General features: G+C 48.0%; 2 protein-coding genes across 17 annotated transcripts in view; one reads left to right on the plus strand and one right to left on the minus strand.

Moving 5' to 3' along the window:
* The window catches only part of LOC6577221 (dedicator of cytokinesis protein 9), a 30,685-nt gene extending 20,125 nt beyond the window's left edge, over positions 1 to 10,560 (plus strand). For 2 of the 13 annotated variants that reach the window (XM_015165553.3, XM_015165551.3), the window contains 9 exons: positions 21 to 1,484; positions 1,548 to 1,883; positions 2,085 to 3,560; positions 3,628 to 5,229; positions 5,290 to 5,436; positions 8,399 to 8,609; positions 8,677 to 8,965; positions 9,035 to 9,267; positions 9,768 to 10,560. In XM_015165553.3, coding sequence (XP_015021039.1) covers positions 21 to 1,484; positions 1,548 to 1,883; positions 2,085 to 3,560; positions 3,628 to 5,229; positions 5,290 to 5,436; positions 8,399 to 8,609; positions 8,677 to 8,965; positions 9,035 to 9,267; positions 9,768 to 9,790 — 5,781 coding nt within the window. In that variant the 3' untranslated portion in view covers positions 9,791 to 10,560. Of the gene's footprint in view, positions 1 to 20; positions 1,485 to 1,547; positions 1,884 to 2,084; positions 3,561 to 3,627; positions 5,230 to 5,289; positions 5,437 to 8,398; positions 8,610 to 8,676; positions 8,966 to 9,034 lie in introns of all 13 variants that reach the window. The other 11 variants (XM_032729431.2, XM_032729432.2, XM_015165552.3 and 8 more) reach the window with 8 other exon arrangements.
* Positions 5,585 to 12,329, minus strand: LOC6577222. 4 transcript variants are annotated; one of them, XM_015165560.3, is made up of 5 exons: positions 11,911 to 12,329; positions 10,029 to 10,038; positions 6,252 to 7,525; positions 6,042 to 6,195; positions 5,585 to 5,971 (listed from the first exon to the last, which is right to left on the minus strand). In XM_015165560.3, the coding sequence occupies exons 1-5, from the start codon at positions 12,153 to 12,155 to the stop codon at positions 5,906 to 5,908; spliced, it is 1,749 nt and encodes a 582-aa protein (XP_015021046.1). In that variant the 5' UTR covers positions 12,156 to 12,329; the 3' UTR covers positions 5,585 to 5,905. The 4 variants fall into 4 exon arrangements, with proteins under 4 accessions (XP_015021046.1, XP_015021045.1, XP_002003191.1 ...); XM_015165559.3 differs by lacking the exons at positions 10,029 to 10,038; positions 11,911 to 12,329 and having other exon boundaries at positions 6,042 to 6,192; positions 6,252 to 8,049; XM_002003155.4 differs by lacking the exons at positions 10,029 to 10,038; positions 11,911 to 12,329 and having other exon boundaries at positions 6,252 to 8,049.
* Between the last annotated feature and the right edge of the window lie 128 nt (positions 12,330 to 12,457).

Consider the following 12,457-nt stretch of genomic DNA (forward strand, 5'->3'; position numbering starts at 1 on the left):
TGCGATTCTCTCCGGAACAGAATCCTAAACGTGGTCGCTTTTGCTTTGAGCTGCGCATGACAACTGGTCACAAATCGTTCACCTTGGCCGCCGAGAACGAGCAGGACTTTAAGGATTGGCTGTCCAAGCTGTCCTCAGTGCTGGCACAGAACAAGGCGCAGGAGGAGAAGCGCAACGCCTCGCTAGAACGCCAGCCTGCCAATGGCAATGCCAATGCCACGCCCACGCCACAACTGCAACCGCCGGCCACGGAACCAGCCACTTTTGGCACACTCAAGGGCCTGGATCAGTCGCTGCATCCGCAGCTGATGAAGTATGGACGCGAGACGGATCACTCCATAGCGCAGGCGCGTCGGGAGCAACGTCGCCGTCTCTTCGCCTGCTACCAGAGCACCGCCAAGGCCGTGGGCAACGATAATGTGGAGCAGTATCGCGATCACTTTGGCACACGCGTCCTACTCAGCTGTCAATGCCTGCGCTTTCGCCTGCAATGTCAGTCGGTGGATATGGCGGATGGTGCTGCGGGCGAACAGCTGTGCCAGGTGGAGCCGTACATAACCAGCTTGGCGCTATATGACGCCAAGGCCGGACGTAAGCTCAGTGAGAACTTCTACTTCAACATAAATGAGCCCAGTGCGGCCCAGATGCTGCCCAACACCCCAGTGCCAGCCTCCGTGGCGGACTGTGGCATCCCCAGGCGTGTGGAGAACGATGAGCGCAATGCTTCCCAGGCTCCACATTCGCTGTTTGACAGCGTTTCATCCGAGCTGCTGCGCTGTCCTCGCCAGCAATTCCATCAGCTGCGCCAGTGCATGCTGTCGGTCAGCGCGCCGCATGCGGATATCTATCTAGTGCTTCGCATTGAGAAGGTGCTGCAGTGCAGCATTGCCCAGGCGGCCGAGCCATATATGAAGGCCGCACGTGATCCAAAGCTTGGCCAAAAGGTGCACAAGACGGCCAAGAGCTGTGCCCAGCACATCGGACACTACCGCCAGCCTTTTGCCTGGGCCGCCCGGCCGCTCTTTAAGGCCTACAGCCATGAGCTGGACGTGGACTCCAATTGCATATGCGAGTTCAGCACCATCTATCGCCAGGAGCTGCCCAAGCTGCGCGATGAGGAGCTGCTAAAGCTGCTGGCCGACTACCGCAAGCCGGAGAAATTCAGCAAGCTGAACGTCATACCGGGCTATATGCGCCTGCAGGTGCAGTTGCTGGATCAAACGACGCCCTGCGGCTTGACCAAGTCCCTGGCGCCCTTGTCCACCTTCAGTGCCTCCGCCAAGCAGCCGCTCACTCTGGAACTCGCCGAGTTTCAGGGCCAAAACGAACGTGATGCGCATCCCTATACCAGTTTCTGTAACCATCTCTATGTGTATCCCCTGAGCCTTCAATTCGATAGTCAAAAACTCTTTTCACGCGCTCGCAACATCACAGTCGTCGTCGAGCTGAGAGATGGCGATGGCGAGTACAGTAAACCTCTAACGGTAGGAATTCCAATGTTGAATTAAAAGTTTTAACTAATTTCATTATTTTCTCTTTGCTCACAGTGCATCTATGGCCGACCTGGCCAGGAATTGTTGGTCTCGCAGATCGCCTGCCCGGTGCTGCATCACAATGTGACGCCCACGTGGTATGAGGAGATCAAACTGCGTCTGCCGCTTGGCCTCTTTCCGGAGCATCATTTGCTCTTCTCGTTCTATCACGTCTCCTGTAATCTGAGTAAGAAACGCGATGCGCACGCAGCATTTGAGACGCCCATTGGCTATGCCTGGTTGCCGCTGCTGCAGAAGAATCGCATCTGTCTGGAGGAGCAGCTGCTGCCCGTGGCAGCCACGTTGCCCGTTGGCTATCTATCCATACAGCCGCTGGGCTGGGGTAAAGGGGTAAGTTGTTGCTGTCGTCGCTGCTTGCATCGATCATTGACTCATACATCGTGTTTTGTGTTTTTGATCCACATCCATTCCGTGCTTGCCTAACCAAAAACCCGCTCTCTGTATTTTCTTTTCCGCACATTCTCTTCATGCACTGCATCCGTAACTACTACCCCACCCTACGGCCGCCTACAAACCCTTTCAATTTCTCAGCAGAACTGCGGTCCGGACATTCAGTGGATCGACAATCAGCGAGCGCTATTCAGCGTTGGCCTGCGTCTGGACTCCACGGTGCTGACATCCGATCAGCATTTGCACAACTTTTTTGCCCACTGCGAACGCCTGCTGGAGGGCGGCAAGACAGGAGCCCTGCCCGCCGAGACGGAGACCTGCAAGATCCTCAAAGCGGCGCACGCCATCGACATGCGCTCCCTGATCAACTTTCTGCCCACGCTCCTCAACGAGTTGTTCACGCTGCTGGTGCACACACAGTCCGAGGAGATCGGGCTTAATGTGATACGTCTACTAACGAACGTCATACACCAGATCAGCGATGAGGCCAAGCGCACGGAGCTGCTCGCTTCGTACGTGAAGTATGTGTTCCATGCGCCCTACTACAGTCAGCAAACAGCACGATCGCGCACCGTGCACGGCGAGCTGTGCCGCCATCTGCCCTACCTGCTCAATCCCAACAACACGGACTTTCTGATCGTGAACAAGTTTATGCGCTACTCGTCGATCTTCTTCGATCTGATTGTGAAGAGCATGGCGCAGCATCTGCTGGCCACGGGTCGCATTCGCATGCTTCGCAACGAACGCTTTCCCAAGGAGTATGCGGATCGGGTGGAGCAGCTGGTCAAGGCGCTAATACCATATATAACAACCCGCTACGACGATCTCGGCGAGGAGACCCAGCTGCTGAATCGTTCGCTGGCGCGCTTTGTCCGCCAGTGCCTCAGTTACATGGATCGCGGCTTTGTGTTCAAGCTGATTCGCTTCTACATGGAACAGTTCGCGCCTGGCAATCCACGCGTGCTGCACGAGTACAAGTTCAACTTCCTGCAGGAGATCTGCCAGCACGAGCACTACGTGCCGCTCAATCTGCCGTTCGTGCTGAATCCGAAGAATCGACCACCCGAACTGCTGCAGCATTACACGCTCTCGGAACAATTCTGCCGCCAGCATTTTCTATCCGGCCTGCTGCTGCAGGAGCTGAAGAGCAGCCTCAACGAGGTGGGCCACGTGCGACGCCATGCGCTGTCCGTGTTCAGGGATCTGCTGGCCAAGCACGAGTTGGACGCGCGCTACCAGCAACGCGGCCAGCTGAGCCGCATTGCTCTGCTGTATGTGCCCTGGCTGGGAATTGTCATGGACAATCTGCAGCGCATCGATGATTTGTCCGAGTCGGGAGCCAGCACGCCCAACGGCCATGTCTATGCAGACTCGGCGTCGTATACGAAACGGCTCAGTTGCTCCAGCAGCTATGTATTCAGCAAAGACTCCTCGACCTTCGGCTCGCTAACTTCCACGCCACGTTCCAAGAATCGCCTCACGCCCCACGCTGACCTTGCCAGTCCCTGTCGCACCTCGATGCACATCAAGGACCACAACTATCTGGCCGCCATTGCGGGCTCGGCGATTGGCAACGGCATCTCGAATTTGTCGCTCAACTCGAACTCCGATTCAGGCGTAAGCTAATTAGAAAATATATTCAATTGTCTATTTAAATTAAATAATTAAATCTGCTTTGCCCTAGCACTCACAGGACACCACAACGATCGGCGCTTACACCAATGGCGAAATGGACGTGGCCATGCGTAACGGTCACAATCGATCCGTGAGCGTAACCCATGCCCAGATTCTCGCACGCTGCGACAAGTTCAGTGCAGCGGAGAGCAAAGATTTGCTGCTCGGTTTTCTGTTTATTGTGAAGCATTTGTCACAGGATCAAATGGTCGCCTGGTGGCAGAGCTGCAACGAGACGGAGACATTGCAGTTCCTGTCCATTTTGGACTTGTGCCTGCTGCAATTCCGCTACGTGGGCAAGAAGAACATTGTGATGGCCAGCGAGGCTCGAGTACAGAGGCCGGCTAAAGCAAATACTCTACCCGCTCGCAGCACGCCGCCTGTGGTGGAGAACGGCAGCGCAGAGCCCAGCACTGGCACCCTCACCCAGACGCGTGAGCATCTGCTCGAGGACATGGACTTGTGTGCTAGATCGCAGCAAGCGCTGTACGAATCAAACCTGGCCACGGAGGTGGGCATGATCATACTGGACTGCCTCGGTCTCTACGTGCTGCAATTCCGCCAGCTACTGGCGGACAGTCTGGTGCTGCCCAAGCTGGCACGCGTCTATCTGCGCTTCCTGCAGCTGGGCCAGTCGGAGCGCCTGTCCAAGCATCTGTTTGCCGCGCTGCGCGCCTTCATCAACAACTATTCGATGGCCCTATTCAAGGGCAATGCAATGCTCTGTGGCCAGATGGTCTATGAGCTGCTGAAAGCCTGCGACAGCCGGCTGGTGCACATACGCCAGGAGTCCTGCGCCGTTCTCTATCTGCTGATGCGCAGCAACTTTGAGTTCAGCGGCCGCAAGGCGCTCACCCGCGTCCATCTGCAGGTCATCATCTCGGTGTCGCAAATGATTGGCAATGTGATTGGGCTGAACAATGCGCGCTTCCAGGAGAGCCTTTCCATCATCAACAGCTATGCCAACAGTGACAAGGCCATGAAGGGCACCGGCTTTCCCCTGGAGGTCAAGGATCTGACGCGACGCGTGCGCACAGTGCTGATGGCCACGGCACAGATGCAGGCGCATCACATGGACCCGGAACGCCTGCTCGAGCTGCAGTACTCGCTGGCCAACTCGTATGCCTCGACGCCAGAGCTGCGGCACACCTGGCTGGTAACCATGGCCCGTAATCACGAGCAGAACGGCAATCTCTCGGAGGCCGCCTGCTGTCATCTGCATATTGCGGCGCTAATGTGCGAATATCTGCGACTACGCGGCGGCTGCACCCTCAGCTGGTCCTCGACGGCCTTTGGTAAGATATCACGCAACATTCCGTTGGATGAGCAGGGCCTCAAGCTGGATGCCGGCGCCCAGGACTCGCAGTACACTGAACAAATGCTGCTGGAACAACTAAAGCAATGCGCCGACTTCCTAGATCGTGCCGAGCGCTTCGAGTGCCTCGGCGAACTTTACAAACTCATCCTGCCCATCTACGAGCGCGCACGCAACTTTATTGAGCTGGCCCAGAGCTATGAGCATCTCACCCAGGCCTACAATAAAATAGTCGAGGTGAATCGGTCCGGCAAACGCATGCTCGGCCGCTTTTATCGAGTGGTCTTCTATGGCATGGTGAGTTGATCATCTGTCAATCCAAACATCCTGGAGCTGATATATTTATTTATTTTTCAGATGTACTTCGAGGAGGATCATGCCATCGAGTTCGTCTACAAGGAACCAAAGCTAACATCGCTTAGCGAAATTTCTGAACGCTTAGCCAAGCAGTATAAGGAAAAGTTCGGCGCCGATGTAGTCAAGCTCATAATGGATTCCTCGCCGGTAAGTTCGAAAAAAAATCAACTTGTTTCTTATGATAAGGATCTCCATAACTTGGTAGGAATGATTTGATCAGTAGAATATATAGTATTTTATAACGAGCAAGTGAAATTGAAAAGCAGCTTAAAATATTTGCACACACTTATTGTGCTTACAGGAATAAAAATTTTTATTGTGATGTTCGCTAAAACAAATATATATATAACAACATAATCACTGCCTCTATATTGAATGCTTAACAATCTTATATAATTTGCAGCTTAAGCTCAGCTAAGTATAAAATTTATATATAGATAGTTATTCATGGATATAGGTAGAATTTTTTCGACCGGGCTAACAAACTAACTATACGATAACAATCAAGCTGCTTCTGCTGATTGACAACTCATTTAAAAAGAAGAAGTAGACTGTTATGCAATTGGACAGATGCTGTTATGAACAACACAATCATAAAACGAATCAGGGAACTAGCTCATTTGAACAGGTACTCGTTGAACTGGACATCGGTGTCGGTGTCGCCCCGCATTAGATTTAGGCGCTGCAAGAGGTGGAATTAGGGCGAATGTGATTTAAAATATTTCTCTTTTCGATTGTCAAGGCCAACTTACGCGCTTCACCTCTGACTGCCGCATCTGGGAGGCATGGGTGCTGCGTGGTGCCACAATTCGTTGAGCTGTTGCCGTACTGTGCTTAGTGCCCTGCGCCTGTCCTACGCCGCCTGTGCGGCTCAAGGTAGCTGCTTTGCTCAGTTTATTACTACTACTGGAAGAGGAAGTCCAATCAGAGACAGTCTCTCCCCTCCAATGTAGACTACTTACACATGGACATGGTCTGGCTGCTGCTTGGGCGTGGCGAGCTGTGGACGTGACTCCAGCTTGCAATTCGCGGTAGTCTTGCTCGCCGCATTAGATACGATGCTTTGGGCAGTTTTGGGCTGGACGGAGAATTGGTAGGAGCGTTTGATGCGATTGCCATTTTGATGCACTCGTTCGATTGTCTTCTTGGCCGCCAATCCTGTTGCCTCAGGTGTTTTTACTGATGCAACTCTTGCTGTTGTTATTGCATGTGCTGCTGTTGTAGCTGTTGTTGCTGCTGCAGCTGCGGCTGCTGCTGCTGCTGCTGCTGAGGTGCGACTGCCGGAAGTCACGACTGCTGGTGAACTGAAGCGCCATCGCTGAATCTTGCTCTCTTTGTCTTTGTCCTTGTCCTTGTGGGTGGTAGCCTTACGAACTCCTGGCGAACTGCTCCATTTGACATGGTTGTTGACCTTGTACAGTTTGGGATAGACTGTAGACGCATTGTTCGGAGTTGGGCAAATGGTTTTCGGTGGGGCTGACGTTTTCTGCTCGTGTTCCGCTTTCAGCGACTTCTGCCCCGCAGCCGGATGCTGCGTGTTGTCCTTGGCACGCGCGTCAGCGCCATTGGGAGTCGAGTACCTGTAAACCTTCATGGTCGTAAACTCTGGCATGAACGGATCCCACTCGTAGCTCGACAGATCATCCTCGTGAAAATGTGTCCCAGTGCTATCTGTGGGGTCACTCTTGATCTCGCTGATTGCCAGTGGAATAGCGACTGGTACGGGATCAATTTCCATCGGTTCATCTCCGTAGCGAGTTTCGAGTCCGAGTTTCTGGCACAGCTGCTTGAATGCCTCCTGATAGCGGGTGCCGGCTTCTTCATTTATGAGCTTCTCAAATGCTTTGATATCCTCGATTTGCCGATCGATTTCCATCTCAGTGAAGCTGCGTTTTTTGGGAAGAGCCGTGCACTTGGGACACATGACTGGCGCCTTTGCCTTGCTCTTCTCGTTCAATGCATCGCCCATGCGGTCCAGGAACTGTCTGGCTAAGTTATATCCAGGTCGATTCGATAGTGATGCATTCTCGTTCACTTCCAGGCGAAGGGAGGCAGTTTGGCAAAGTTGTTTGTCGAGCAACTGCCGTTTGCTGCTCTCCGGGGCCAAGAATTGAACATTGATGCCCTGACCATTGGCGACCAGACTAAACTGGATCTGTAACAGTGGCATGTTTGGGTTACCCAGTTGGTTCATCAAGTTGAATAGCTGACGTTGAATGCGAGCCAGCGTCTCGTCCTTGCTCATGTGCGGACCATCGCCCACCGGCGCATTGTTTACAAGTGTAGTTGACGAGCTGGCGGATGCCTTTGTCTCCTCTCGTTGATATTGGGGTTCCGCCTCCTCCTCCTCAGCATCGCTGCTCTTCATGTAGGATGGCACAAACTCAGCCGCGTTGGGATTGAGCGATGATTCGCTCAGGCTTCGACTGTTGCTCTTTATGCAGCAGTTACTGTCCTCGCTGCCCGCCTGCAGCGATTGGATGAAGTCCTTGATGAACTGTTGGTGCATCTCATTGCCAATGTCCATGTTAACCGCTAACTAATTGGCTGATAAATTGTTAACTATAATTGAAATTTGGTACTAGTGCACTCTGTGGGTATACAAACAATTTGCTATTTGTACGGTGCTATTTAGTTATAACATGGGTATTTTAGAGATATACATTTGAAATGATTGAATATATTGTAAAGCTGTTGTAAGCCGAAACACATATGTTGCTGTGATATGCAAGCCCATGCCTCAGATATTCCAAGCAACTGTGATCGACATAGACATATGTATACTCGTTTGAAAATTTTTCGAAAAATACCCTTTTTTTTATAGTTTTTGCTATTGCGTTATAGGTGCTAAAGCAGACATATAAATAGTTTAGCATAGACCAAAAGTTAGAAAAACAATATAATTCATTATCAATTTAAAATATTTTCATAAAGTTTTTATCACGAGAAGTTGCTCCATCTATTGTTTATGCTTCGAAGCTCACCTTAGAAAGCCATTAAGCATTTTTACTAGCGCCATCTATGCCTCAATTTCACATAGCCACTTCAGTTGCTTCTCTCAGGCTCTTATTGCCTTTTATGTGAATCGTTACGTTCTGTTCGCTTGCAGGTAAAAGTTGACGAATTGGATCCCAAACTAGCCTACATACAGGTCACCCATGTCATACCGTTCTTCACCAAAGACGAGCTCGATCAGCGCCTGAACGAGTTCGAGCAGAATCACGATGTGGACACATTCATGTATGAAACGCCCTTCACCAAATCTGGCGCAGCACGCGGCAGCGTGGAGGAGCAATGGAAGCGCAAGACGGTCATTAAGAGTAGGTTAAAGCTATGCATTCAGTTGTGATTGAGTGATGTATTATATGTATCTGTATATGTCTGCAGCCCGATATTCGTTTCCGTATGTGCTCAAGCGCATACCCGTCAAATCACGTGAGATCATCGAGCTGAGCCCCATTGAGGTGGCCATAGATGAGATGCAATCAAAGGTTTCAGAGCTGGAGGAGATCATTCTGCCGCCGGCCGATGTTAAGAAGCTGCAGCTGCGCCTGCAGGGCAGCGTGGCAGTTACTGTGAATGCGGGTCCCCTGGCCTATGCACACGCCTTTCTGGACGCCAAGGTGATCAACAACTTTTCGCTGGATCGTGTTGAGGATCTGAAGGACGTATTCCGGTAGAGACCAACTGTTTACTGAACACTGAGAATATGCTTGATTAATGTTAAATTCTTTTCGAACTGCAGGGACTTTATTGGCGTCTGCCACAAGGCGCTCTGCGTGAACGAGCGGATGATCAGTGCCGATCAGAAGGAATACCACCATGTACTGAAGGAGAACTATGAGAAGCTGTGTCAAGCGCTCAGTGAGTTACTCCAAGACGAGTCATTCCAGCCGCTTAGCGACGATGCCGACGCAGCCGCCCAGCGCAATAGCATGGCTTTATTCAATGCGATCAGTGGGGCCTCACATAACTCAAGTACAGCTTAAGTTCAAAAACAAAAAACAAAATACCAACAAAAAACCAAACAATACAAATACCAATACACACTTATACGCACAGCTACTAAAAACGGTTTTAACAAAGCAACGTAGAAGCGTAATTTGTAGCATTAAACTCTGTTGGGTGTTCCTTTTGTAATGATGTTTGATCTTTCACCTTTGACCTTTGATGTTTGATGTTGTCGTTATCGTTGTTGTTGTGGCAGGTAAACCTAGCAATGCGCCCTGTCCCCTGGTTTGTGTCTCATCTAACAATGCTAAACGCACGCATCCATACCACTAACGTCCAGGTAGTCATTACTAAAAAAAAAAAAACGAAAAAGCAAAAAAATATACGCAAACTAACCATAAACAATTGAATTACTAAAACAAAAAAAGAAACAAGCAAACATCTAACCTAACCTGTACTAATTGCTTGAACCCTATCGAATCGTCAGCCAATTCATGCATTTAATTCAATTTTACTTTCTGTTTTAGGTTTTGGTTTTGCCGTTTATTAAAGCCCATGCAAACCAGCAAATACCATATATATATCCCACACAAACATCTATATAGAATATTGATCTACATATACAATATACGCATATATTTATATATAAACGACATATATATATATATATATATCGACACGCACACATCCACTCACACAGACAAACGAAATTGTGACTAATTTTTCGACCAGTTGACCAAGCTCCAGTACACTCGAAAGAGAAAACAAAATTGTGAAGTTCATAAAACTCGATTAATTGTTATTAAATTTTAAGTAAATACATATTGTACATACATCTAAGAATGTTTTAACGATTGTAAATTTTGTTTTATTGATTTTAGTTTATTATTTATATATAATTTGTACTTATAGTTTCTTTTTACAATCATATACAATTATTTCCAGTGTGATGCATGCCTGCAGTAAAATGAAAATATTGAAATACCTAAACGTACTTCCTGTTTATTAAACTCAAGGATATCCTTTATTAGTATAACTCTGCTGTGTCTTCGATTTCAAAAATTGTTTGATAATGAAATTATAGTAAACAGACCTAACTAAATCTACTGAGAGCTGCAGAACTGTGAAACAAATAATCTATATTAATTGAAAATCAAAATATTTAGCTTGAATATAAATCAATGTATTAAATTTCAAATTTATTTTACAATACTATGCGTTAGTTAAGCAGCTCTACCAGAACAAATAATATACATATATGTAAACCTAGACCTAAGTTCCAGAAGCATAAACAGAACTTACCAAAGTATTTAAACAACATGAATATACAATATATATTTACATGCATTTTCTAGTGAAATCGAATACTAAATAAAATATTTGTTAAACATCAAAAGAAATGTGCAATAATTTTTGAAATTTTATTTTTATTTTTTTTTTACTTGCTTGGCTTTAACCAGTGTTGGGTAATTAAATAATGTTTCTTTTACATACGACAAATCATTAGCTTACGAATTATAAGTCCTGATCTGAAGTCAGACTGTTCTGTAAAATTAAAAGAATTAATTTACTGGTCCCTTAGTTCCATATGTCTCCCGTAATTATCTGCATATATATACATATATTGCATCAATATAGTTAATTTTAATCAGATTCTAATTGTCGGTCGCTTTCATGAGACTCAAGCGCTGCAAATGATCGTGAGAATATATATTCTATTTATGAAATTTGTACACATTCACGGCGATTACCTTTTGCACCTGTGTTTGGCGCATTAGGGATGTATGCGTGCTTCGCGGCACGAACTTCTGGCCACTAGTCAAACCTTTTTTGATGATTTGCCCTAAACTTTGTCGAGGTGTATGTATGCCTTTATTCGATTTTTTCCTGAAATTAGATATTTTATATGCATATATATTATATATGCGCCCGATTCAATTGATATATAATTGGAATACGTACTCAAACTTGGGCTCCTGCTTGGCATGCATGGTTTTTGCACGTGTCTCAGCCTTGGCACTGGACATCTTAATATTTTTCCAGTTTTCAGATGGAGCACTCATGTGCGCCTTGCTGGCGATATATGGCTTATCAAACGTGAGAAGAGTACCATTGATTGGCACTGGTTCCGGCAGCTGCTGCTTCGGATTTTTGGACATTGATTCCTTGGATGCTGTACTGCCCACCAGCTGTTGCACGACGTTGGTGTCCCTGATAGTGGCATTGGAGCTGGACTTGCGTTTGCTCTCCACGGATAATTTGCTCTCGATCGAATGTTTGCTACTCATCGATGACTTCACATCCAAGTACTTCTCATCGATTGGCTGTAAAGCAATTGTAGGACGGCCTGATCCCATGGAATCTTCGTTCCATTCCATCTTATCGTTAAGGACATCGCCCATGCGCACCATAAAATTGGCGGCCAGCACATTGGGCAGTCTTCGTGGTATTAGGGAGCAGTCGCTCACATCCAAATGTAGGGCCGCATCCTGGCAGAGATTCTCGTCGAGCATCTGCTTGCCGGTGACGCCGGAAATATCGGCCTTGAACAGAACATTGATGCCTTGCCCATCGGCTGCCAGGCTCACGTTGATCGCCTTGAGGGGCATGAACTTGTCGCCCATCTGGTGGAGCAGCTCGAACAGCTGCCTCTGGGCCTGCAAATAGGATGCATCGCCGACTACTTCACGCTGCACCAGCGTGGTGGTTGAGGTTGCCTCAGTTTTTGTCTTTTGCCCACTCGAACGCTTGCTATTATCGTTCTTACCACACTTCAGATACGAAGGTATAAACTCCAGAGCGTAAGGATTCAGTGACGATTCGCCTTCGCCATCGGACTCATAGTGATTTGGATTGGACTTGCTAAGTATGTCCTGTTTCGTTTCGCTTTTTGTATCCATTTTATTAGACTGCATCACTATGTCCGAAACGTATCCTCAAATGGGTGTGGTCAGTTATAATATGGACAGTAGGTAGTAACTAATCTAATAATTTATTATTTATACTTTAATGTGTAAAACTGTATGAGTGTTAAGAAACTATAGATGTGATTCAAATGCTCGGCAATTTGGCAGCTCCCATGTCAACTGTTCGATTTAAAAACTATGGCATCCTAGTGCCACTAAACAATCCGAAAGCTTATTTTCATTTGTCCCAATCGTATAGGAGCATCAAGACGCATCGCCGCTATTGTGGCGCCATCTATGTGTCAGATGCT

Source organism: Drosophila mojavensis, unplaced genomic scaffold (assembly GCF_018153725.1).
Source record: "Drosophila mojavensis isolate 15081-1352.22 unplaced genomic scaffold, ASM1815372v1 contig_36, whole genome shotgun sequence".
In the NCBI taxonomy this organism is placed as follows: domain Eukaryota; kingdom Metazoa; phylum Arthropoda; class Insecta; order Diptera; family Drosophilidae; genus Drosophila; species Drosophila mojavensis.